The sequence below is a fragment of the Barbus barbus genome (assembly GCF_936440315.1).
Source record: "Barbus barbus genome assembly, chromosome: 25".
In the NCBI taxonomy this organism is placed as follows: Eukaryota; Metazoa; Chordata; class Actinopteri; order Cypriniformes; family Cyprinidae; genus Barbus; species Barbus barbus.
Genome location: NC_136753.1, coordinates 3,083,259 through 3,110,918, shown reverse-complemented (window position 1 = coordinate 3,110,918; position 27,660 = coordinate 3,083,259). Strand labels below are relative to the sequence as shown.

At 37.2% G+C, this 27,660-nt stretch overlaps 3 protein-coding genes across 4 annotated transcripts; all 3 read right to left on the bottom strand.

The window, feature by feature from the left end:
- Positions 1 to 70: 70 nt before the first annotated feature.
- gad1b (glutamate decarboxylase 1b) lies at positions 71 to 20,157 on the bottom strand. 2 transcript variants are annotated; one of them, XM_079377264.1, is made up of 17 exons: positions 19,889 to 20,157; positions 18,764 to 18,871; positions 16,911 to 16,973; positions 14,580 to 14,723; positions 14,145 to 14,387; positions 12,987 to 13,077; positions 6,695 to 6,807; positions 6,392 to 6,507; positions 5,590 to 5,669; positions 5,438 to 5,492; positions 5,067 to 5,183; positions 4,847 to 4,911; positions 4,676 to 4,754; positions 3,816 to 3,965; positions 3,107 to 3,214; positions 2,915 to 3,004; positions 71 to 1,631 (listed from the first exon to the last, which is right to left on the bottom strand). In XM_079377264.1, exons 2-17 carry the CDS (start codon positions 18,837 to 18,839, stop codon positions 1,458 to 1,460), a joined length of 1,764 nt encoding a protein of 587 aa, XP_079233390.1. In that variant the 5' UTR covers positions 18,840 to 18,871; positions 19,889 to 20,157; the 3' UTR covers positions 71 to 1,457. The 2 variants fall into 2 exon arrangements, with proteins under 2 accessions (XP_079233390.1, XP_079233391.1); XM_079377265.1 differs by lacking the exon at positions 16,911 to 16,973.
- Positions 20,158 to 20,529: 372 nt separating this feature from the next.
- Positions 20,530 to 25,528, bottom strand: erich2 (glutamate-rich 2). The gene is made up of 11 exons (XM_079377391.1): positions 25,315 to 25,528; positions 24,924 to 24,975; positions 24,698 to 24,737; positions 24,518 to 24,554; positions 24,239 to 24,337; positions 23,166 to 23,288; positions 22,789 to 22,883; positions 22,489 to 22,661; positions 22,341 to 22,398; positions 22,183 to 22,254; positions 20,530 to 21,753 (listed from the first exon to the last, which is right to left on the bottom strand). Exons 1-11 carry the CDS (start codon positions 25,320 to 25,322, stop codon positions 21,596 to 21,598), a joined length of 915 nt encoding a protein of 304 aa, XP_079233517.1. The 5' UTR covers positions 25,323 to 25,528; the 3' UTR covers positions 20,530 to 21,595.
- Positions 25,529 to 26,292: 764 nt separating this feature from the next.
- LOC306844770 (transcription factor Sp5-like) lies at positions 26,293 to 27,428 on the bottom strand (the record flags this gene model as incomplete). Its single annotated transcript, XM_079377151.1, has 2 exons — positions 26,293 to 27,144; positions 27,396 to 27,428. The coding sequence occupies 2 exons, from the start codon at positions 27,426 to 27,428 to the stop codon at positions 26,293 to 26,295; spliced, it is 885 nt and encodes a 294-aa protein (XP_079233277.1).
- Between the last annotated feature and the right edge of the window lie 232 nt (positions 27,429 to 27,660).

Genomic DNA, 27,660 nt, shown 5'->3' with positions numbered 1-27,660 from the left:
TTATAGCTTCTAGTGCCTGAGAGCAGCTGGTTTAAAATAAGAATGAAATAAAAGAAAACACAAACAAACTCAGTATGAAGTGCAAGTTTATTAAATGCTTTAAAATAAAGGTGCGAGATTTTTACATTTGAAAAAGATGACTAACAGAACATTCTTATACTTTAATAGCTTTTTATTGCGCCATGTACGTGTGTTAATGACAGTTTACATATAATGCGATTGCATTTTAAAGTGCCAGCCTTACTGAGGAGACCAGATCGCCCTCCTCACATTCAACATGTACAGTCAACCATTTACAGCAATAGAGGAAAACGATTATTGTGCATTTGTCAAAAACACTTTGAACAAATAGAGAACAAACAGTCATCTTTCACATGTTCCAAAGACAACAGCTGAATCTAAATACCGCATAGCAATAAACTTTTAATAAGTGTGAACATGAACACAATCTTCCAGCATCCTGAGGACATTTCCAGCCTTCCTTCTAAGTTTGTGCTTTTTGCTTTATTTTCTCTTATTTCTTTTCTCTCTTTATTTTTTTTTTTTTAAAATATGATGCTATAATCGCCTGAGTTGAATATCAATAATTAGTAATATACATCTGGTAACTAACTACCTTCATATAATTGATAGGATTGCTTCTAACATTCAGTCAAAGATACACACGATAACATTATAACACTAATGCACTGATTGCACAGAGTTAAGGGCCTCAACGACAAACATATACAATATATTCATATGTAAATAAATGTGTATAGATTTATACTATAATTTATACGCTTGCTTATTTCAAAGAATATTGAGTATATTGTAAATGCATGGCACTAGTTCTGTCTTTGGCTCACAAGTACACTACTGGACCATAAAACATTAGCCTAAACTTGTTTGATAATATATAACTTGTGTTAAAATACAAATGAAGAACCGTTACGAATGAGAGAAATACCTTTGAACACCGTTGGCTCACAATAGAAATAAGTCTTTGTTTATAGATTTATATCAGTACATTTCAAACTGAAAATTGAATACTTATGTTTCACCTCACAAAGGTGTTGATTAAACACTTTACATGACCTACTACAAGGTTAGTTTAGGAAACACAACACGATCAACCACTGGTTTACACACAGACCCCACTACTACACAGAAAGGGGTTCGAGTTTCATTAAAAGGGTGGTGCGTCTTTGCTTGTCTTTATATTGTATTTACAAACCCAAGCACCGACTGTTACACATGATCCCAATGGATTTAAACTGTTATAATGTGACCGTTTAGCTATACGGGCTACGTAATCTGTGAGTTAAAGATCTAAAGACATTGAGAAGAAGGACAGAACATATTGGACCACAATACGACGTTGAAACATAGCCATTAAATGTGTAGGCCGGGCAACCGTCCTGTCGAGATGCACGAGCCTTGAATATAGACACAGAGCTGCAGGTCTTTGCTCTTAGTTACACGTCGTGACCCAGCCTCTCGATCTCATCGATGAGGAAATCGATGTCGGACTTGGTGACGGCGTGATTGGAGACAACCATTCGGAAGAAGTTGACCTTGTCTCCCTGTGGTTGGTATCCTACCATAGTTGTGCCGCACTCCATCATCAGTGCTTTGATCTTCGGCGCCACCTGCAGGGGAGACAGCGTAGTTTATGACACAAGTTTGTAGTGATGGGAGAAATGAAGCTCAGCTGAACCAATTTTCTTTGTAAAATTATTAATTGTTTCAGTTGACTCAAAACGGTGTAAATGGAATGAAAAGACAACCCAAATATGTAAATATGATGACATCCTCTACAAACTAATTGCAAATGTTTTCATGAAAGTGTTATTACTTGTAAGCTACAAATAATTAAATACCATTAAAGAACATGGGTTCACAAGGTCAACAGCATATACCGTATACTCTTAAAAATAAAAGTTCTTAATTGGCATTAATGTTTCCTTGAAGATCCTTTAACATCCAGGGATCTTTCTGTTCCAAAAAAGGTTCTTTGTAGTGAAAAAGCTTCTTTAGATTTTTCAAATTTTCTTCACACAAAGAAAAAAATGTCCTTTTAAAGTAACAGTTCACCAAAAAATTAAAATTTGCTGACAATTTCCTTATCCTCAGGCCATTCAAGAGTTTGTTTCTTCATCTGAACAGATTTGGAGAAATGTAGCATTCAACACTTGCTCACCAGTGGATCCTCTGCAGTGAATGGGTGCCGTCAGAATGAGTCCAAACAGCTGATCAAAACATCCACAAGCAATCCACATGACTCCAGTCCATTAATTAATGTCTTGTTTTAACTTTAAACTTAACTTTAAAGCACAAGTCCATAATCCATCCTAATGAAAAAGTCGATGTCTTGTTGTCTTGATCTGTGCACATTTCTCTCCTGATTCAGATGAAATTATTTTTCACAAGTGTTATTATGGATTATAGACTCATATTTTAGCCAGAACTATTGATTTGTTTCTTACAAACATGCAGCTTTTCACTTCATAAGACATTAGTTGATGGACTGGAGTGGTGTGGATTATTGTGATGTTATTATCAGCTGTTTGGACTCTCATTCTGACGGCACCCATTCACTGCAGAGCATCCATTGCTGATCAAGTGATGCAATGCCACATTTCTCCAAATCTGTTCCAATAAAGAAACAAACTCATACATCTTGAATAGCTTGAGGGTGAGTATTTTTGACTGAACTCTGTTCTGAGTTTAAAGTTTATTTGGGGAACCCAAAATGAAATCCTTGTTCAAAGAGTATTTCGTAACGTAGCCTCATCTGTTGAAATCACATGACTCTTTGATAAAAGCTTCAAAACCACTGATTCGAAGCAAGATTTGTCAAATTTGTTTTGATCACTACCAGTTTGTGTGCTTGTTATTCTCTTTTTTATGTAATTGAAATGTGATGAAGTACCCTGTGTAGTTTCTCTCTTCGTTCGTCTCCATGTGGCATGCCACGCAAGCTTGGTGGAATATACCAGAAGCAAACATTTGTGTGCTGGGGCTGCAGAGAACAAAAGCAAGCAATAAGAAAAGTCATTACATTCAGTATTAGGTAAGCAGTTTTTTCAATCTATACTTAAGTATGCATGTGCCTGATACAAACCTGGCCCTCAAAGACCATTTCATATCCCTCACGGTTCTTGATTTTATTGTAGAGATATTCAGAAAGCTCCAGACATCTGTCAATATGCTGCTCAAACCCAATTGTGCCCTGCACGGATAAAATTCACCAGTCAGAATAATAATGTGTGTTTCTCAGCACAATACTCATTGCTATAGCCACATAATTGTTTTTATTCTAAAATGTGGGAATACAGTGGATATATACCACTTTACCTATTATACATAATGTATAATATAATATATAGAAATAAATACACTGTATAGCAAATCTTGGCTTTGTGATTGTTTATATTGTTGCAAAAATGTAAACTATTATTGCAGATATTATATCCAACTTTCTTTGCATATATACAGTATAAAGCAATATATAGTATATACTACCTACATTTTTTTATTTTGCTGCAAAATGTATCACCCAGCTCTCTATTTAAAGTTGCACTTATAAGTATGTCTCATATACTCATATATACTTGCAAATACCTGCTTGATTGTTTATTTTGTTACAAAATGTAAACTATATCATCGCCCCGCTCTAATCTGCTAAATGCATCTATAAGGCATGAAGATATTACGATACTTCATCATCATTTTCTGTGAAGCTGTTTTTGAAGCAATGTGTATTGTGAATAGCACTATATACAGTATATTAATTGATTTGACATGGCATAACAGCAGCTGTTGTGACCCACCTTGGCCTTCCACATGAGCCAGAATTTGAAGATGTCTACATGTCTGCCACACTGGATGGCCTTGTCGCCGGTGTCGTAGTTCACATCGTACTGTTTGTCTGGTTGGAAGAGGTATCCAGCGCACATGGAGTTGCATCCCTGCAGAATGCCCTGCAACAGAAACACATCTCCTGTGATCAGTAACTGTATAACTAAACTTTAAATGCATTTGAATTGACTTGAATTCATTTAGCAGACACATTTATCCAAATCTGCATCTGCATATCCAAGATCTTTGATCTTCTTTAGACTTGTACAGGATTTTTTTTATGTTTTTGAAAGAAGTGTCTTCTGCTCACTAAGGCTGTATTTATTTGATCAAAAGTACAGTAAGAACAACATTGAGAAATATTACCATTTTAAAAAACTATATATTATATATATATATTAAATGCCATCATTTATTCCTGTGATCAAAGCTGAATTTTCAGCATCATTACTCCAGGCTTCAGTGTCACATGATCCTTCAGAAATCATTCTATACTGATTTACTGCTCAAGAAATATTTCTGATTATTATCAATGCTGAAAACAGGTGTGCTACTGATTTTTTTTGAAAAACTGATTTTTGATGAATAGAAACTTCAAAGGAACAGCACTGATTTTAAATAGAAATAAATGTCTTTATTGTCACTTCTGGTCAATTTTATGTGTCCTTGCTGAATAAAAGTAATAATTTCTTTAAAAAAAATCTTACTGACCCCAAACAGTAATGTATATAGATGGGCTTTTCCGAGGCAAATGTTCATTCCAAATATAAATGGGGCCCAAGTCTGTGATAAATCCTGACTGTTTATGTCGTTTGACTGTTTACTGTCTCACCTTTTCTCTAACCAGGATGGCTGAGCATTGCAGTGGTACACCCATCATCTTATGAGGGTTCCATGTGACTGAGTTTGCTCTGAAACAGACATGTGGGTTTTCAGGTCACACTGCACCTTTATTTTGATATACAGTCATTTTAGCACCTCATCTCGTGTGATTTTTACATACCTCTCAATGCCGCTTAACTTGTGACGGTGTTTCCTGGACATCAGCAGTCCTCCACCCCAAGCACCCTATACATGTACAAACACCATTGACTGAATGATTTAAGATGTATTAATTAATTTAATCAACGCTCCATTTATTATATTCATCTATGTAGTTACCATTTCAGCGAATTCTGAAAGCTCTAATTGGAAATGCATGTATATATTTGAATCAAACTTACATCCACATGTAACCACAGGTTGTACTTCTCACAGATGTCGGCAATGTCGTTGATGGGATCGAATGCTCCGTATACTGTGGTTCCAGCTGTTGCGTTCACAAACAGTGGCACGTAACCCTAAAATAAACATTCAAAATTACATCCACTGCTGATAGTACAGTACATGGCCTAAAGATAGTGCCCTAACAGCAAGTTCCCAATTTATTAACAGAGAGACTTAGAATTTGTACTTAAAGGTCAAATCATCCATCAGCTTGAGAATACCTGCTTCAGTATTGATCCACTGAACTCTCCAGGCACTGAGGTTAAATACTCTCACTCACTTGTCTCAGCAACACAGAACAGCGCAGTGAGTCTGAGCATCTACTTACCTTCTGTTTGGCATCAATGATCTTGGCCTCTAAGTCAGCAGGTATGACACGCCCCCTGAAACAAGACAGCCAATTAGGTGTAAGTGGGAGGGACTCTCGCAAATAAAACATGAGCTTTGAAAGAAAGTAACATAGTGCTCAAAAGATGATACCTCTCATCTGTCTTCAGGAGAATTACGTTTTCTTTGCCAAATCCCAGCACTGCTCCTGCCTTTTTGATTGAATAATGACTCTGCAAAAAACAAACAGTTGAGCTGCCAATTAATCAAATGGCCAAATAGCATAAAATGTATGCAACAGATTTGTTGATTGAAATGTAAATACTTGTTTTTGGTGCTAATTTTGGGTTTCTGATTCCAAAAATATGCTTGTTTTGCACAAGTAAGCCACACATTTCGTAGCATATTTGCTTTCTATGATCATTTGTAAGGTGAAGTTTTGTACATCCTTTAAAAAGTGTCACTAAGACATAAGTCATATCTTCCTCTGAGCCAGGTTACAACCATTTAAAAAAATCTCAGCTGATTTTCACATGATTTTCAAGGTTATAATTATGGCCAGTGACAGAAGAAAATGCAAACATGAGCCAGATGTTTTCTGCTACACATGTGGGTGTTTTAGACAGCGACATAAAAATGCAGATTTTGTGAAAAAAAAACTTATTTTGCAAAGTTCTTTGACCTTACATTGAATATTTGAATGCATTTTTTTATAGTCTTTTGCCGATTGTAAGATAAATTATACATTTTGAATATTTGTTTTTGAATAAAACTTTTGACTGCTTTTGTTATTTTAGTAAGTGCATTAAAGCTGATATATCCTTATCAGATGTAATATATAATATACCAAATATATTTTTACTTTTTTTTTTTTTCAAGATTCAGGTCTGTGTAATATGTGACCCCTAGAGGGAGACAAATCCTCTGCTTAACTGCAGTGAAAGTGAGTACTTACATGTTCAGAAGTGAAAAGCACCAGCCGTGGTGCTGCAGACATGCCTTTGGTTTTGACTTCAGGGAAATACTTATACCGCGCAACCATCACACTGTACATGTTTGATATGGCACCACCTGTGAACAGATTCATCTCAGTACAGCACCAAAATAAAATGTGTTAGCCAAAGGAATAGTTCAGCCAACACGAAAATGTCATAATTTCCTCATCCCCTAATTGTATGTATATTTATTAGGCTATGTCTTTTGGGTTACGTTTGTAATGGCGGTATTTCATCATTCAGTGTGTTATGGACCAGTTTACCTGGTGAGAAGAGTCCATCGCCATCACCATTAGGCCACCCAATGATCTCTCTCATCTTCTTGAGGGTCAGCTGCTCCATCAGAACAAACACAGGAGCGATTTCATATGTGAACCTGATCAACACACAGGAAGACCAGATTTAGTCACATGAAGCAGAAAGACTGAAATGGTATTTTCTTGTAAAACGTACTCCAGTAAGCCCTTATTTACACCATCGAAAACTCATCTTTTCCAGTGCAGAAAATAGATGTTTAGTTCTTATATCCACCTTATTTTTAACCTAGGCTATCAGTGGGTCATTTGTAACTTGTATGTGTGAGACTTCCGGTGTTACTGGCTTTCAGTTACTTTAACTGTACAAAAACAGCACGTTACGCTTCTAAATATTGCAAATTGGTAGCTATTTCTTTTCATATTATTTTAATTTATTATCGTATTAGTTAACACACTGATTTGTAGCACAACCCTGTTGAAATATCCAGCATGGTAGCCTATGTTTTGAAGCATGGCTGCTGGTTTGAGCTGGTTTAAGCTGGTCATGTGCTGGTCCTAAGCTAGTCCTGAGCAGGAGCTAGTTGCTTAGGACCAGTTTAGGACCAGCACATGACCAGCTAAGAACCAGCTCAAACCAGCTCATGACCAGCTCAAACCAGCTCAAACCAGCTCATGACCAGCTAAGAACCAGCTTAAACCAGCTCATGACCAACTAAGAACCAGCTCAAATCAGCTCATGACCAGCTACGAACCAGCTAAAACCAGCTCATGACCAGGAAAGGACCACCAGCTCAAAGCAGCAGCCATGCTTCAAAACCAATACCTAACCAGCATATGCAGTTTTTTTTCAACAGGGAAATACTTCTGCACTTTTAGTTTGGATACTTAATTAATATTTACTTATAGCCTACTGCAGCTAATGAATCGGAAGTGTCGCACATTCACCAAAAAAACATATAGGGTTGTGGCTATAAGGGATAAAGCTACAGCCAATAAATTAGCTATTATTAAAAATTTTTTGTGTTTGTTTTGGGACCTATTCCTTTAGGACTTATTGGTTTTAACAACCCAAGACGGCTAATTAGCAGTAGAAACCCACAGGGTCCATAACAGTTTCCATTAAAACCAATAGCCTACAAGTCCCATTATAGGCGAACCAGTACAACCATTACACATTTTGTAATGGTGTCTGTTGTTTTTTTTCAGCAGGGTTATTAACGTCTACACCTACCCCGACCCTAAACCTACCCCTTATAATAATGCAAAAACAGTTATTGTTGTGAGACAAAAATGACGCTATAGGACTATTGATGAGCGCATGCAGTAGCCGCAGCTGTATCCCTTCTAGCCTTAACCAAAACTGTAGCTTAATTTCACCGAGCAAAATAAGGTGGATACAAATTATTATTTATTTCTTTATTTCTTTTATTTATTTAACCTTACTTCGATTTTGGTCTGAAAATTGAAAATTTGGGCATGGCTATGAGGTTTGTATTTATGCTATTAAATCAACAGTCTATTAATGTTCCACTTCTGCAAATTGTCAAAATCTGGCAACAACTGCTTCAGAGAATCACAGTTCCTTCAGACATCACATACTGTTTCATCAGAGACATTGTGTCCCTCTCGGCTGCTTTGAATATCGCTAATTAAAAGACGGATGTGATAGACTAGATAAGGGCTCATTTCAGGCTGTTTTAATGAAGGGAGTCAGTACTCTGATGGCTATCTGAAGGAGTTCAGCCTGAAGGGGGACAGGCAGCGCACAAATGAGGGGACGGCTGCGCGCGCGAGATAAGACCACGCTTCAGCACAAATCCATCTCATTCACAGAAATGATGGACGAAAGTGGATGAACGTGTGATGGAACACAACTAGGACACGGAACAGCCCTGGGCAGACTCACTGTTCAGCTCCGTCACAAAAAAGGAACAAAGATTTGAGACAGTAAAATAACGGGGAATCATTAATAACACGCAGCGAAAACATGATTCCAGCTGTCATGATGTCGTATAAATAGAACAATGTTTCTTGCGCAGGCCTATAACACGTGTTGGATTTGACAAATTACATTTTCATATAGCCTACAATGGAGGAGAAACCAACAGGAAATTTAATATCTGCCTGACTGCACAATGCATATTGGGACCGTTTATATGCTCACCTATATTATGAAATTAAAATGCTTTAAAATTATTATTTTTTTTTTATTTGCACTGTAATACAAAATTCAATTATGAGTAAATATTGTGTATTTTACATTCTATTTACTGTACACTCTTAAAAATAAAAGTGCTTCAAAAGGTTCTTCAAGCAATGCCATAGAAGAACCATTTTTGGTTCCACAAAGAACCATTCAGTCAAAGGTTCTTTAAAGAACCATACCTTTTTATAATCTGAAGAACCTTATTTCACCACAAAGAAGCTTTTGTGAAACAGAAAGGTTCTTCAGATGTTAAAGGTTCTTTGTGGAACCATTTAGACAAAAAGGTTCTTCTATGGCATCGTGAAGCACCTTTATTTTTAAGAGTGTATTATGCATTAAATATGATCAGAATTTTATTGCCATATCAATATCTTCATCAACCATTGAAAATCATTTGTCAAAGAGATAAAGAGCCCTATCATCCACCCCTAAACACCTTGGCAACCACCTAGCAACACTGTAGAAACATACACAACCACCTTACAATGCAGCAACTAGCTGGAAATATGACTAAAATTTCTCTTCTTGTCTTTTATGTGAAGCTATTTTGAGGGTGTTGGGGTAGTTGTGTGTGTGTGTGTGTGTGTGTGTCAGTCCATTAGCTGCCGGTCAGTGTGTGTCACTGTTGATGAGAAATAATGGGTCTAAATTAGTCACGGTGAATAATGACAGAATAAGCAGCATTTGCATCCCATCCATTCACGGAATCACAGACACGAGGACACTCCCCTTTCTCTTCTCACAAAGCCCTTTCTATAGCGTGTGTGCGCGTGTGTGTGTGTGTGTGTGAAGGTGGCAACAGCAGAAGCGACACTCTCAGCAGTGACGAAATGAAAGGTTTTAAACATTGCAGGTGAAATCCTTCAAAATGGGACACAGAGCGGTGGGAGGCCAACAGAACAGCTTCATCCCTGGAGCAAGACGATGGCATCGTGTGGGAGAGATGGAGAAACGTTTAGCCTGAGATTCTGAAAATACGTCAGCGTCAGAGTGAAGCACTAATCAACATCCTCCTCCCAGATAGACTCCCACACTCTCATCTGCTGTACTAACACACCTCTGCCATTAGTACTTCATGCACAAGAGCCAGCCTGGCTCCATCCGCCTTCAGATACAAATATAGTGCTTTTTAACCTCATATTGGTGCTTTACAGCTGAGATATGAAGAAAGGGCAAAATTCAAGGTTTAATACAGAAAAACCGTCCAACACATCGATCGCCTCTTGGCTTCTCAAATGTCAGCAGCACTTGAGGCACTTGAGAAAACACTACAAGCTGTTCTGAAACCTTAGTATCCACTGCATGTGCAAAATGAAAATTGTGGTGACTGTGTGCATCAAACAAATGCAAAAAACACATATTATACTAATCTAATGGCATGAAAATACATTGCAAACATACACATATATAGGGTGAAATAGGCAACAATTATAGAAGTGTCCGCCATATTACACTGAACTTATCACACTGCTCTCTGGGAATATCTTTTTATATGCGCCCTTCAAAGTGGTGTCGGAAATATTGTAATTATGAGTTCCAAGTAAATAAATGACCAAGTAAAGTCAAATTCAAAGGGAAGCTTTGAATTGTAGATGATACACGACTTGTTGAGTTGTGACGTTTAAAGGAGTGAAGTGATATGAAACATGGCAGAAACACTGATCTAAAAGATGGATATTATTAGCTATATATAAAGATCAGTGAGGGGAAAGCAAGTTTAATACTCAGTTTTGGTGATTTTCTGTATGTAACACAAACATATAGCTGTAAAACCATGTATAAGCAACCGAAAAAATGAAACAAGGTCTTTATTTTGTATTGGTCTAACAGAAAATTATGGTTAAAGCTGGTTCGTTCAGTTTGGCTAAAAGAAAAATAACATTCTAACACACACAAAAAAATTTAAAAAACTAAATAATAATATTTAAATAATATTTTTTGCTTGACACCACATGCTGATGGTCAGACACTGACTAGATTTTCTGACTTTTCTTGGTATATAAGAGAAAAGAAGATGCATATTTTAAAATAAGATTAAGAATATTCCTCTCTTTATTTATAGTAATTAAGTATAAGATAACAAATGTACTGTATCATCTTTAATGGTGAAATTAAGTTGTAAAAATAATTGCCAAATAGTATTGTATATTGATTATATAATACAGATGATTCTTTTTTTAAAATAATATAATTATTTTGTTTTGTTTAGGCAATTTTTGCCCGACTTGGAGGTACGAGGTTCACACATGACCTTGAAAGCAGCCTCACATTTTTAGTCCAAAATGGGGGTATCTTAGAGCAACATTAATGCTGATCTATTCAAACATATTTCATGTTGGAATGCAATTATGATGCCTTAAAATACTGCCTATGTAGGCAGCTCACAATGGAACAGAGCCTATGAATATTCGATGTCACACTATTGAGAAACAAGCACTACAGAAATGCAAGTGTGCAAATATGATATGGATGTAAAAACTTTGATACTTTAATGTTTTTGGCTCTGCTGTTCCTCTACATATGTGGTAATAACATAGCTTAAGAGGATATTAATCAAAGTAATTCCCTTTTGCCAAAACCCATTGTTCATAGTTATGGCAATTTAATAAGGCTTTTTCATCTTAACTGACTTCTATTATAAGAAGCTCTCTATTTATATTAAGAAAGACAGCTGTAATGAAGTGCTTGGTCCTCTGAGATCAAAATTGCCTCCGGGGGTAAAATGCGATGGCCAGACTGCTCGGCCCGCAGGGACACGCTCTTCGACTGGCTGGTCCCAGCTGGCACACACTTCCTACCAGCCCACAGTCACACGCAATCAATGGGCTGTTAAATAGATTGGTACAAGTCCATTCTGTGCTTTAGTGCTGTAAGACTCCTCAGTGCTGCACTAACAGCAGCAGCATACGATTCATGAAAAAACCCATCAGCTTCTGTTGTATAGTTGTAGAAGGGGCTAGTTTTCACCTGGGGAACGGGTATGGCTTATTAAGTACCGGATTTTGATTCCAAATGTCCAGCTGCACAAATGCTTGTTCTTTCTAGTAATAATTTGGGTGATTTATTGTATATAAGGAACAAAGTTAAAAAAAAAGAAGTAAAATTTATGGTAAAGAAATAAATGGCCAGAACTATACCAAATAACTATGGTAGCAACATTTTAGGGTTTTATGGATTTAATTTACAGTAAAAAAAAAAAACTGATATAAAGTTAATATACCAAGTAGGTTAGTATATTAACTAAAAACATAACAGCATAGGTGGTAAAGAGAAAGACACATGATGAATCAAATCTCAGCACAAGCCAGGGTTTAGTTGACTAAAATTTAAATTAAAACTAAAACCATAAAAGAACATTTTGTTACTCGAAATAAAAATTATTTTTTTATTTAAAAATCTATTTAATTCACAGTTTCTCATTTTTATTTATTTTAACTCAATGTGCTAAAATAACTCAAACTAATACTGAAAAAGATTATATAAAGTAAATAAGAACTACTAAAAAAGACAAAATACCACATATAATTATTATAATTTTAAAATGAATACAGAAATGAATATATAATTGATATTAATTATATTTTATCATTAACATTATGAATATTTTAGATTTGAAGGATTGAGTCGATACAGAAAATGCCATTAAAAAATAAAAAATATTCCCTGGAGAAAATATGTGACAACCAGCCCCAGATGCCTTTTTGTTTTAAATGGGAACAAAAATATTCAATGTGTCAGTGCCATCTATACTATCGTTTCTTTGCAAATCGCATGAGCAACTCATCAGACAGAAATGCCCAATAGAACAGCTCCGTTCAATTTGCTCTTTATATCAGCAGTGAAATGTGTAACTCTATGGGCTGATCAATATGCAATCTCACAGGCCTGGAGGGCAGCGGGGTGGCTACAGCATTCAGACACATCACTCGATACAGCCTTGACACGAGCCATAGCGTTCAAACAAGCCCTTTACATAACCTCAGAGCAACGGAAATACTTATATACATAACACAGACAACATGCTGTTATTGCCGAATGACCCCAGCAAGAGGACGGGAGAGGACAGGAGATCGGTGGGTTCGAGTAACTCACATGTTAGTGTTGGCAGTAGAGGTGAGCCATTCTCCAGCCAGACCGATGATGTCCAGACCAGATGAAAGCTGATTGAAGAATCTAGGATGACCTAGAAGAAGACATTTTACAGGAACTATAAACACAAATTGCAAATACGTACTCTTTAATATCATACAATGAATCAACCAGACCAGAAGACTGTTGTTGAAAAGTTTGAGGTCAGTAGGATTTTTTAGTGTTTTTGAAAAAAAAATCTCCTATGCTCACCAAGGCTGCGTATATTTGATCCAAAAATACGGTAATATTGTGAAATATTTTTACCACTTAATATAACTGCTTTCTCTTGTAATATATTTTAAAACATAATTTATTCCTGTGATACAAAGCTAAATTATTAGCATCATTACCCCAGTCTTCAGCGTCACATGATTCTGCAGAAATCATTCTAATATGCTTGATGCTCAAGAAAAATGTCTCATTATTATTGATATGGAAAAACAGTTGCTATATATATATATATAGTTTATTTATTTTATTATTATGTTAATAATATTTTTTTGTGGAAACCATGATACATTTTTAGATTTGGATTCTTTGTTAGAAAGTTCAAAAGAACAACATTTATTTGAAATAAAAATTTAATAAATGTCTTTACTGTCACTTTTGATCAATCTAATGCATCCCTGCTGAATAATTCTTAAAAATAATAATAATAATAATTTGCACGGTACTGTATATAAAAACAGTGATATGGGTTATAGTTGCTCCAAAATATTTGGACACTTAAAAATGCATTTTATTGCATTAGACAGTAAATATCAGTAAATATAATATGTGGTTATTATATTTCATTAGCTTTCTCCATTTCCATTCATATATTGCCTGTACATTTTTAAAAAAGCAAGTAAAACTCATTTGAAAACACATTGAATTTAAATTCCTCAACTGTTAACATAGTAATATCCAAAACTGCTCCTTTCAAATGACCAAGATATAACTTATGTGAATAAACAGGAGGAACCTATCATGAATCATCATTTAGTATATCATAATCAGCTCATATCTCTGTTGTCAGCTGTAAATTATATGAATTAAAGTTAAAGCTTGACTTATGCTGACTCATGCCGGGTGTATGTGATGATTGGACGCTGTGGTTATTGCTCCACAGGCCTGTACCTGTTCTGACTCCATACTTGAGCGTGTCTCTGCAGTCCACCAGGATCTGCTCCAGCGACTCTGGCTGGTCAGACAGCTCCAGGTTGAAGCCCTCCATCCCCTCTAGGAGCTGGTGAGGGTGATGGAAATCCAGCACTTTGGTGGATCTGTCGAAGGTCTTGCGCACATAATTAGTGAGGATCTCCACCACCTCGAGAAGAAACTGGATGGTTTGTTCCTCGCCATTTTTAGCAGGCAGTAGATCTGGAATGGAGTGAGCCAGCATATTTTACAGCAATTTCTTATGCCCAAATAATAAATCTTAGTTGAGGTAACATATGAAACACATGCAGTAAATGATTACATTTTATTTGACATAACTTGTCATAGTCTTCTAAATGTTTGACCAATTAAAACATTTTCTGAAACATGATTCAGAATGAGGTTAGTCGTTACCTCGAGCGAACAGGTTGGAGAAGTCTGTCTCTGCGCGCGTGAAGCGCTCGCTGTTGTCACAAGACATCTGGTTCTTCGCGCTCTCCTTGAAGGAGCCCACCATCCGACTCTTCTCATCCAGACTGTTGTTCTTCTGCAGGAAACCTGCATCATTACAACACGGGGAAGAATTGCAAAACATATCCTCAGCCTTGATTCTGGATGCTAGAGGAAAAAAAGTTGTATCTCCAACCAGTTGCTTTAACATAAACAGCAGCTTGCTCTCTGATATTTATACCTAAGGCTGATTCCAGTGGTTGGAGTTTTAGTAGGACAGCGCAAGCCTGTTTATAGATTGCTGGAGGTTCAGAGGTGTTACTGTAGCCATGACATCAGAGGACATGCAGGGTGTGTGTTTTTTGGATCATGAAACACTGTTGAAACACGGATGAGTCTGGGTCTGTCATCCTTCACAGATTCCGCTTGACTGACTAGATGATCCATGCCATTAACTGCCGACAGGCTCATTCAATACACCGAAGCTCCCATCTATCGAGGATGCTTCATTGCAGCATCTTACCTGATCATGGACAAAGCTTAAAGACCCAATTATAATTAAATTAAAATGAAAGGTTCTTTACTGGTATCGATGGTTCCATGAGGAACCTTCAAGAATCCATTAAAGGTTCTTTATAATGGATAAAACGTTCTTTAGAGTTTTAAAATATACTTCGCATTCCAAAAATGGTTCTTTTAAGAACTGATCACTGAAAGGTTCTTTGGGGAACCCAAAATGGTTAATTAAAACCCGATTTGGAACCTTTATTTTTAAATGTGAAAGAGATAAACACCATAGCAATACAAAATATGTATATTTTTTCAATCATAATTCATAGGCTACATTTTGTACTGACTGGTTTTATTTATGGAGAGCTGCTTAGAGCCACTAAATATTATAAAACATGGGTCACAGATGGTTGGTAAGATTATAAAGAATATTTCTCAATATTTAACAGCATATTTCCTTAGAGCATCCGTCTTTCGGTCACGAGGACCCGGTTATCTCTCTCATTTTGAGCAGGACTATCACACAATATTATCAGAGAAAACAGACCCCCTCTGCCCACCGTGCAGCCCATCTCTCTCATTCAGGCTCGGTTCTGATAAGAGCTAATGACTATTCGATGCCGTAAATCTTTGGCGATGCGCTGAACATCAATAGGCGACACGATTTTATTTCGGCTATCAAAATGGATTTTTCTGTTTTCTCTCAAGCTAAAGACCAAAGGCTTTCTGGTCTTCACAAGCACGTTCAACATGTTTATTGTGCATGCAATTCAAATAAAACACACATTCTGATATGTTTCTGTAAATTTAATCAAAATATATTTCTGCATGAGCTCTCTCCAAAGAAAGAAACAAAAATAAACACATAAAGAAATTAATGCATAAAGAAATTGTATTTTTTTTATTTTTTTTATTTATAGTTTTTTCCACTTATGCATTCGCGCACGTTCCATTTATCCCTGTACGAAATAATTTTACTGACACAATGATCATTTAAGTTTTCATTTTGTTTGTGTTTTCCTGTAGGCTGTAGCATATGCATTTTATTATTAATCATGGTTTTTGCAATAATTATTATTACATGTTCATTTTTTAAAATGAAGGCGAAATTAAATCCAGAGGATTGCGATACGAGAATGAAACGACTTAAAGTTCACCAGGAGCAATGGCCACATCCTCCCAGACGTCATCATCTTAAAAACACCCAATCCTCTTCACATCTTTTAGCAGGCTATAAAAAGCAGCGTGGCGTAAAAAGACGAGTTGAGAGAGAGAGAGAGAGAGACAGAGAACCACCCACTAGGAAACTAATAGACTAGAGAGCAACACCGGCAGCCCTTTTTTCTCCTGATATATAGAGTTTCACTGTAGAATAAATCCAGTTACGAAAACCTATCTAACTGACCGTGAGAGAATATTTCCATTCGGACCCTGACCATTCACGGCACTCTCTGGGCTATTTTTCTCTTCTCTTGCTGGCGGAAGCCTCTCCTTTCTGGCTGATTTCTATTCCTTTGTCCGGAAAATAATAATGCGAGTGAACAAGGGGTGATATGGGGGAACAAAAGACTCAGACCCTGTTCACACAGTAGCCTACAGGGTAAATATGAGCTCGTTGCCCTTTGGTGTGATGGAAACACGCAATGACAGTCACTTGCTCCCTATCTAGGGCACAAATGTATTCACACCTGGGTCAACAGAGCAACAACAGCATGGATAAAGGTGCCTTTAGTTTTGGCACCTTGAGTGACCCCACTGACTGAAATGATGTTGGCTGAAACTTACCACAGATCTTCATGCCCAGTTTCCTCGTGCATCCGTGTGCAACCCCGTACCACGCGTCGCCGGCTAAAAAGAGACGTTTGGAGAGCTGTTCAACATCCCATATTTCATTGTATTTTTTATGCTATGGGTGAGGATGTGTGAGCCTAATAAAGCAGGGTCAGCATGCATTGACGCATAAGGCAATGAATGTGCGCAACAGATTTGGGTCTTTGCCGGCTCTGTGGCGTTTTTCTTCTTCTTCTGTGTCTATTTCAGGGTTTTTTTTGTTAAATGAATCAATAGAGGCTATCAGAGAGGCAGGCAGCTAATAGATGGTGGCACACATCCGGCAAAGAGGCGGTTTAAAATAAGCGGGCATGAAATGAGGTCTCGGAATTAATTGAGTGAGACGCTTGTGTTTGACTTGCCAGCCGACATACAGCGAGACCAGAGTAAAAGTACCACGGATGACCTCCAGCATTAGTGACCAGACAGATGCCAATGAAACAAAAAATGCACACACACTCACAACATTAAGCATTCGCATATACTGAATAGCATGGACAACAATATTCAATATAACAATATTTTGAGCTTGCATTTTTATATAAACAATATAGCCTAGTGTGTTTGCATGACATGTGCATAGAAAAGGAAACGAAGCAGATTTGTTATTAGGCCAATTATCAATAGTTTGATATGAACTGATCTCATCCTCCGGGGTGGGTTGTGTCTGGAGGCAGATCTAGTTATATCTGCCCCGGGCGCGCGCTGTCAGCACGAGGCAGAGACAGCGCGCGCCCCTCAGGTCAGTGAGCGTGAGATAGAGCTTGGCAGGGAGATAATGGCAAAACACGCAGTATACACACACACACACACACAATAAAACAACACAACATACAATTCTCTTAACAACATGGATTAATAACAAAATTTATCTAACATAAAATGTACAGCCTAACATATAACGTCGTAATATTATTGCATTGTTTATTTTTGTGCATGACGTTTTAAATTATTTTATTTATTTATTTTTATATATATATATACACAAAAGGCACACTAAGGTTTATTAAACCCGATCAAATCAGATTAAATCCGTTTCTTTTATGCATTTTTTAAAAAAAATCCTGACTCGGGCATTTTAAGCACATCTACAAAGGAAACTGTGAATTGGACCGTGATGGTGGGTAATTTTGGTAATTACGCTATTAAGGTGGGACTGTTGAGAGCAGAAGATGGCTGATTGCTTTTATTTAAGCTGCCATAAAAACGTAGCAAAAAGCAGGGCTATTGTTATCAGATCGGTACCATAATTAACTGCAACACGTAATTAGGCAGAAGCAGGATGCTCTTTTTTGAGAGTAAAATTAAGAATATAATTTTATTTGCAATCTCCATATCTGCATTCAGACTAAAATTATCCCAAAAACGAACAAGAGATAAAATAATCGTACAGATTATTATTATTAGTAGTAATAGCATTACACATCTGCACACATCGTCTCTGTTTATCGATCTCTTTCTATTCCTCCTCTTTCATCCTGAAATTGAAGAATTTACATTTTTATGACAAAAACCTAAATTAGGAGTTTCAGTTTTAACATCTATCTATCTATCTATCTATCTATCTATCTATCTATCTATCTATCTATCTATCTATCTATCTATCTATCTATCTATCTATCTATCTATCTATCTATCTATCTATCTATCTATCTATCTATCTGATAATTGATCATTTGTCTCTCTAGCTGTCTCTGTCAGCTAATAGATATTTCACACGGTGCTGTGTTTTTTAAGGCAGTGATGAACATCGCCACCCCACGGAGTAAACAAGCCAAATGAAAAACGCGTTATCCAGAGAGACCTACTTGTGGCAGGTTGTCGTAAATTAGCCGTGTTTGGGTCCATATCAGGAGCCGAGGAAGAAGGTGCAGAAGACGCCATCAGTCCAGGAGAAACACCTCACAGCTTTCAGACTGAAGAAGAAAAAAAACCCACACTAAACGGAAAATATGGGGAATTAGGACAAAACAAAGTAATGGCACAAATAATACTAAATAATACCGTCCTGTATCTAAAATACTACTTATAAAAATAAAAGCAAGCGTTTTTGTTTTCAAGGAATCTCCAGCATAATTTCACGCATCTGTGATTTCCTTCTGAAATGGCAGTAATTCACTCCCCGTCTCAAGGATCATTTGTGTTCTGTCATGTTCAGAAATGCGCTCTGATAGAGCAGCAGCACATCCAAAGCGCGAGAAATAAGCAACACACTTAAGAAACAACGAAAAGAATTGTAAGTAAGTTCCGAAAATACCCCGACCTATATAACTCGGTCCGGTGCTTGTTCTCCAGACGCACCTCTGAGCTCCAGCGCGCAGCAGACCGTGAAGTCTGACTTAATTGGCTCTGTAACGAGGTCTTTAAATCGAAGCATTTAAAACCCAGAAATGAAGAATCTGCTCACTTCAGCCGCAGCATAACAAAGGCGACGAAGGCAGGACAGAAATGATCATTTCGAATGCATTATTAGTGAAGATGACGATGATAAATATGTTTCTTTGTGTCAGATGATTTTACAGAAGGTCAGATGCTCAGTCCGTTTAAACGATGCTCACTCCCCCAAAAGAGAGAGAGAGAGAAAATTAATAGAAAAAGAGTGACTTATTGATTTCTCAATTAAGATGATCTTTAAATATCTTTAAATAACGCGCATCAATCACTGTCGGAGTTAGTGAAATATAGCCAAAAAATCATTGCGCTGCTCATGTGTTAAATTACACCATGTTTTTAAATCATTATTTTGCCAGACCTGTTTCTGTAAGATCACAATATTGGCATAAACTGGTTTACATCTGCACACGCATTAATCATCGAATATAAAAAGCATTATTAAGTTTCTGCTCCTCTTTCAAATATTCTTATCCTCCTGACATTGTAGACAAGAAAAAAGGGCTTGCATTTAGATCAAAACGCAGAAGGTGAGCGCTTACCTTAAGTCACAGGTGTCACAATAAAATCCAGAAATACTGAGGATGTTTCACACCGCGTGATGTGGCCGTGAGACGCTTGATATCAGAAAACCAGACGAGTGAACAAGAAAATAAAAACCCATCCAGCGCCAACTCTTGATTCAGTGTTTATCCTTCAAAAGGCGACATGCAGGAGAATCTCCAAAATTCACTTCTGCTGTATTTTCCACCGGTTAATATCCACGGGTTTGTCTCGAGATTATTAAATGGACTCAAGCCATCTGACACATGAAGTTTAATTCTCCGAGTAATATATATATACACACACACACACACACACGCACACGCCAAAATACCGTGGGAGTGAGAGAAAGAGAGAGAGAGGGAGAGAGAGTCAGACAGAGAGACATCACGAGGACGAGCTCAGGTGTTTCTTGTTATTTTGGAGGGAAACCATAAACAATTTTGATTGTATTCTAATGTAACAACATTTTAGAATTTGTTTTTTCTTTAATTGCATGACTTGTGGATCAGCCCCTAACCTAGATGAGACATCTGGAACTAAAACAACACCGACATCCACGAGATGGCAACAGAGAACAGACCAACTTGAACTTGAATGAAGGATTTTTGGGCAGCGCCCTGGAAAATCACTCGAAATGCTGTGTTCATGCCTGTAGGATGGTTTATTTCAGAACCTCTGCTGATTACACTTGTCAATACTGACGGCAACTTTTCATTGGTTGTTGTTAATTATAAGCGCGCAGTATCATTACAGCCTTTTCAGCACCTGGACAGCTCCGCTCGGTCCATACCTGTATCCAGAAGACACCGGGGCTAGTTGTCACGCATTTTTCAGTATTTCTCTGGGTGGGTTTTTCCATATTCAAACCCTGTAGGCGCAAGTTTTGACAACAAAAAAGTAGTGAACGCAAACATCGTTATTTCCTCTTAACTCATTGTGGTTTTGTGTTCACCCATGCAACAGCTATTTAAAAAATAATACTATACTTGAAACTGATTATAGAGAATAAAATTCACAACAACTGTAGTTTCAATTCATTTGAAGACGTTTGAATTCAACACAGCCAAAAAGCATTTTTATATTTCTACTACCCAAAATATTATAGTATATATTATAGAGATGACCTAATTACACAAAAATTATATTCTAAGTACATTTTCATGTTGTCTTAACGTCCAGTTTTTATATGTTTTAACGACCATTTTATCATTCGGTAAACATTATGGGAATGCTTCGAATGTTCTCTGAAAATTCTAAAACAAGTAGTAACATTTATGAATGCAAGATAAATGTTAGATGAACGTCCAATTAAAACGTTTATTAATAATGTTGAGAGAACCTTCCCAGAACATTAGCCAAAAAGAACGTTCCTTGTTAGATGGGGAGCTTTTTGACAACATTCCAGTGTGACAACTAACCCCGGTTCAAATTGTCAAACTGATGTTTCCCCTCCATTAGATGGTGCTATAATGTCTTGCACCTTTCAACAACTAAACCGAAAGTAGGTGATAGCTACTTTATTATCTTAAGACATATAGATTACAATTCACGCAGAATATAATAAATCCAGTCAGAACTAGACATAACTGAGCATGCATGAGATTCTAAACATGACACACATTGTTTATGAGCATTAGATGTATTAATACTAAAACCATACTGTATGTGATTAGGACCACTAGATCTACTAAACTGTTTGTTGTTTATGATGAAGATGATAATGTATCATCTGTGCTGTCAGAAGACTCGTCATCTGAGGACTCATCATCATCATCTTCAATGTCATCATCATCAGATGTGTCAGAATCATCAGATTCTTCATCATCATCATCATCATCATCATCCGATTCCTCATCTGCTTCTAGAATTAATAATCATATCCAGATAAAGGAGGTGAATTCAACACACTTGCATTTCAAGTCTTTGCTCGCACATTATTAAAGTTACCCATTGCTTCTAATTAATTAATGGTATTTAATTTTCATTAATGTCTGCGGTGCTTATAAAAACATTTTTGGTTAAAGCAATTTAGAAATACATATCACTATGTTCATTTAAAGACTAAATAGGAAAATCATAGTAAAAAGCTTATGTTTTTGTCATAAGAATGTAAATTCTTTTTAAAAATTGAACAATTTAAGGGTCAAAGCAAAGTGGAACTACCATGTCAAAAATAAACTGATAGATAGATAGATAGATAGATAGATAGATAGATAGATAGATAGATAGATAGATAGATAGATAGATAGATAGATAGATAGATAGATAGATAGATAGATTATAATCTCACCTATCAGTAATTTTTCTTCAATGAGAGGCAGGAAGCTCTTGGCCTCTGAGTTCTGAGGCTCATAAATTAAAACTGAATTTAAAGAATGATGAAAACATCAATATCATTTATATGAGAAGTGGCAATTGTAAACAACACCAATTCACATGGCTACATACTCATCTGACAGAGTTTCTTTGCAAGCTGGTAATTCTTTGTCATCACAGCCTGTAGAAACTGGATTCATAGAAACAAAAACAGAACATTTGTTTAGTCAGCAGTCATTTTCAAACACATCAGGTACATGACGTGTCCTACATGCCTCACCTCTGCAAACAATTCTAGCGGCACGTGTCCTTCAGCGCTCTCATTTCCATCCTCTTCACTCTGTACCTCATGAGTATCCTGGTCATTTGCAGACAGCACTACTCGAGGGGCCTGGATATGTAGTTCATGCACACTTTCTGACTGGACATCACATTCTCCTTGCTTTTCTAATGCTTTAATTGAAAAAGAAAATCCATTTTGGACACCATGGGTATCACAAAATGCTTCAGATAATCTGAGACAAATAGATGGAACAATAAATGTGCTGAAAAGAGCTAAAGAATAAAACAGATTCAGTACCTGTCATAATAGGGGGACCCTGTTTAGGTAGTTTATGTCCATGCGTGGTTACATTTCTGAAGGACGGAGCTTTAGAGGCATTATACCCTCTGCTGCTGAAAAAAAATGTGTGATAAAAGGTAAACTATTAGAGATCACTGGAGCGAATGAATGCCATCAGCTTCCCTGCTTTATGCATGTACAGCCCATAAACCACATCCCATGCATGACCCAAAGAGCATGCTGACCGGAATACAAAAAGCAACTGATATACTCAAATTAAAAATAAGATTGCTTCTTTATTCCTTTTAGTACTGTGCACTTATCCTAATTCTCTACTATAGAAAACTTGTTGCTTTTAGTTATTATTTTGTGAAATGAAATGCTTTTGTTTTTACCGCTTGGAAGTGTGCACTTTGAGTGTGGTATCTGATGTTTCAGAGTTCAGGGAAGGATTGACCTCTGTCTTTATAGAAGGATCCTGACCCTCTGTCTTTTCACCAAGTTTTGCTTTCATTTGCCTATATATACAAAATCAAAACCAAAGCATCTAAATGATGGCTGAAGTGGATCAGTACAATAAAAATGTTGTATATAAGCATTCTTATTTCAAGTAAATAAGTTTAAAGAAATAGTTTTCTTACCCTCAGCCCATTCAAGATTTGGAGAAATGTAGCATTCCATCACTTGCTCAGCAATGTATCCTCTGCAGTGAATGGGTGCCGTCAGAATGAGAGTCCAAACAGCTGATAAAAACATCACAATAATCCACAAGTAATCCACACCACTCCAGTCTATCAGTTAGCATCTTCTGATGCGAAAAGATGCTTGTTTGTAAAAACACATTCATAATTAAGATGGTTTTAAATCATCACTTCTGGTCAAATTACGTGGACTCCATAATCCACAATAACATTTCATCCAGTGAAAAAGTGCATCACCTGCTGTCTTCTCACAACAAAATCCACCGTCATTTTATTTTAAACTGTTTTGGACTGTTTTCGCTTGTAAATCTGTGCATATTTCTCTCCTGATTCAGATGAAACAACGTTTTCACTGGAGAAAGCAGTATTATGGATACTGTTAAAAACATCTTGATGGATTTTTTTCGAACAAACATGCAGCTTTTGGCTTCACAAGACATTAACTGATGGACTGGAGTGGTGTGGATTATTGTGATGTTTTTATCAGCTGTTTGGACTCTCATTCTGACGGCACCCATTCACTGCAGAGGATCCATTGCTGAGCAAGTGATGTATGCTAAATTTATCCAAATCTGTTCCAATGAAGAATCAAACTCATCTAAATCAAGGTTGGCCTGAGGTCAGTACATTTTCAGCAAATTTTTATTTTGGGTCAACTATTCTTTAACTGTAAATATCCCAGTTCTTTTACATTGACCTGTTGACTGAGAGCTGCATGCAATTTTTGTTCATTAATCACTGTTATAAAATGTCTCTACTGCTTTTACCTTGTGAAACTCGGAGCTTTGAGTTTCATATTTGTTGTCTCAGAGTTTACAGAGGGTCCCTGTCCTTCTGTCTTTCCACTGAGTTTTGGTTTGTGTTGCCTACACAAAATCAAACAAAGCACCTAATGCATTTGACATGGACATGTTTTTTAAATCAAGTAAAGCGTATTGTATGTATCGAAAAACATATTGAAGTCAAAAGACTGGAAAATCCAATAAAAATTGTTTGAATTCAAACAATACAATCGCAGTGACCTAGAAACACATTTTAAAACCTACTTTGGTTTCCATTCCACTGATTCTTTTGCCACTGGATCTACAGAACAAAGCAGTTAATTTCATTAACCCTTTCAGAAGAAAAATAAGCCTTAAGGAAACCAAGACAGACCGTTGTCACGTGCATGTAACTATGTATAGATAGATATTAATTCCTGCAGACGAACGCCTATATTATTTTACCTGCTGAGCTGCCTATCACTGGTTTTAATGGTGCAACCTCCTTTAACAGAAACAGAAAAAAGACAAAATATGAAGTCAAAACAATGCTTTAAAAAGATACATATGCTACTAAAATAGCACAGTGATCAACATCAGATACAATTGTTTCTAATATGAAAGAAAACACAATATCAGTATCGAACTGGAACATGAATGATCTCCAAATATAGATTGTCCTGCCACTGACCTTTTCATTGGCTTTGGATGAGACGTCTGAGGGCCTTCCAACACACTGTAAACTTATAATCAATAAAAAACAGCTCTTTAAGAAATGGTAAAGCCATTATCTAAAGTAAAATAAAGTGTGTTTCTACTAATAAAAATCATAAAAATGTTTCAAATACAATTGTGTGTTCATGATGAGTTAATGTAAAAATATGCCTTGGGCCCTGATGTTATTTTAACATATAGCTAACAGTCCAAGTCTCCATGTACAGTAAGTCAACAGTGTTATATTTACAGCGAACTAAAGTAGCAAAACAGGCATAAACTGTGAAAAATAACGTCGAAAATGGAAGTCATGCAAAACATATTGGCTAATAACTCAACGTTAAAGTACCATATCTAAGCGCTCTTACCTGTTCATCTGTGCGAAGTGTCTAACTTTATTTGTTAGAAAGATCTATCGACTGTATTTGAGAGCTGAAGGGGTAATATTTTAGTTTTACTGCTGTCTGCCATAAAACGTCAAACCTACAGTAACAGCTTTCTGAAGTTTCTTTCGACTTTAAGCCTCGTCGCACCGGAAGCTTGCAGCGGAAAAAGCGTCCTGTTTCCATAGCAACTGGAGGCAAGGCAACGTGCTCCTTACGTCTTACGTAACACTTAAAATACTGGCTCCAGTCCCAAACAAAATACAAACACAATATATTTGTATTACACAATATATTACAGCATAACCTTACTGTATTATTAATAATAATAATAGTATACAGTAAACACAATACTCTTCTAAATAATAAATAATGTTCTTTGGTCCATGAGTATTTTAACTTTCAAGTTATCAAAAAAACGAATAAAATCGTGCATTTGTTTTTGGTGTGGGTAAAATTTTTTTTATACACTTTATATAGCCTCCAAGTAGCCTAATGTCTTTTTGAAAACGAAGGTAAATGCCAATTAACGTTTTTGCATAAGTTAATATCTTGAGTGTTTCCATATTGTATATGGTTAACTTTATTTTTTTAGGGTCAAAAAAATTCTATATAGACACTTACCTTAAATCCTGACGATAAAACGCTTTTGAACATTACTCAGAAAGTCTGTTGAGCATGTTGTCATTATATGGCTTAAGATGTCTCAAAACAGCTTGTTTTTCTGTAATATTTAAACCAGTTATGAAAACAATCGATATGAAAGAGCAAACACACAAAAATGCGAAACTATTGTTTTGTCCAACAAATATTGTAATTAATAAAATGTATATTCACATTTAAAACATTCACAAACAAATGTGACAACTTGCCCCAATTTAAAGATTTAACTTGAATTAAAAACACACCCCAACTTTTTATATTTGCTTAGATGGCCTGCAAAAAGTGCTCGCAAAATACGATCTAGGACTTCTGTTCAAGAGTTGTGTTGACGTGATCCAGCACGGGGAACAGCGGTCTGTTCTTGCGCATCAGGTGCGTCTTCAGGTGTTTGGCCAGATGGTCGCTGCGCGTGAAGCGTTTGGCGCAGTCTGGGCAGGTGAAGCGCTTCTCGCCGGTGTGCGTGCGCAGGTGCCTCTGGAGCTCGTCTGAGCGCGTGAAGCTCTTCCCGCAGAACATCCAGCTGCAGACGAACGGCCGCTCACCTGCGTGCCACCTCAGGTGCGCCTTCAGGTGCGACGTCTTGCCGTACACCTTCCCGCAGCCCGGCAGGTGGCACACGTGCTGCTTTCTCTTCCCCGGCGCGTCGCTGCTCTTTTGGCAGTTTGGGCACATGCACCTCCGGCATCTGCGAGACTTGGAGTGCAACAGGGTGGCGATTTGAGTCTGGTACTGGCCGAGCTCGGGGTGACCCAGAACCCACCCGCGGGGGATCTCAAACTGATGTGTTGAGGAGTGATTGGCAGTCCACCATTGGTCCAAAAGTCCAGTGTGCGTGGGCACGTAAGACGTGGCAAGAGTAGCGCATGCTGACGCACAAGGCAACATCTTCAGGGGCGAGAAGTCATAGTGGTCCGTCGGGGGTGTCAGTGGCATTTCGTGGTGTGGATTTAATGGGGTCTGGAGGTGCTGTGAGAAAGTTGCATCACTTCTCCAGGGATGGAAGAGCTTTGGTGGGGAGCCTTCATATGAGACGTGCTGGTGGTGCTCCATGGATCTGGATGCACGGGAATGGCAGATGCGATTACAGGTGTCTTCCAGCAACATCAAGGGGGATCCTTTGATGCATTCTGGGGTGGAGATTGGCGTCCGATCCTGCGAAATAAAATATCAATACTTAAAACGTATGTTTGCTTGATTGATTGGTTCTCTAATCCAGCTCTTTATTCGAGCACTTGCCCTGTTTAAGGCAATTATTAAGAGTGAGAACCACTGCTCTGAATCACACTGGCACCATGTTTTGTGCAAATGAATGCTGAAAGTTAATGCTTAAAATATTGAGTCAACATGCATGCTTTAAATCCATCAAAACGATAAGTTCAGCTCAGAGAATACTCTTTACGCACCTGAAGGAAAGCTTGCAGTGGGTCATTGCGCATTATGGCTCTCGCAGTTACGCCTATAGCCAATGAAGCCTTGTCGAACCAGAATCCTTTTAGTTCCCAAAGTTACGCACCTCAAACAACTCACGGGAGAATCCAGGAGCAAAGTGAACACACTGGCAACATTTCACTGAGTTTGATCAGAACTCCAGCCAGTCAGAATGAAGAGTTTTCCCTTTGAAGTTTACCGCTGCCCAATCATCAAAGAATAACGGGAGAGCTCAAATCC

Bases quoted from the DNA above. Each gene is read 5' to 3' on its own strand.
- gad1b (XM_079377264.1), bottom strand. From the start codon at position 18,839: ATGGCGTCTTCTGCACCTTCTTCCTCGGCTCCTGATATGGACCCAAAC. The intron at 13,078-14,144 runs GTACAGGCCTGT...GTCTTCTTCTAG, and splicing joins CAAGTATGGAGTCAGAACAG to GTCATCCTAGATTCTTCAAT. The intron at 6,508-6,694 runs GTAAACTGGTCC...ATCTGTTCACAG, and splicing joins CGATGGACTCTTCTCACCAG to GTGGTGCCATATCAAACATG.
- erich2 (XM_079377391.1), bottom strand. The intron at 24,555-24,697 runs GTAAAATAATAT...TTTGTTCTGTAG, and splicing joins AGTGATAGGCAGCTCAGCAG to ATCCAGTGGCAAAAGAATCA. The intron at 21,754-22,182 runs GTGAGATTATAA...TATTAATTCTAG, and splicing joins TGAAGAAAAATTACTGATAG to AAGCAGATGAGGAATCGGAT.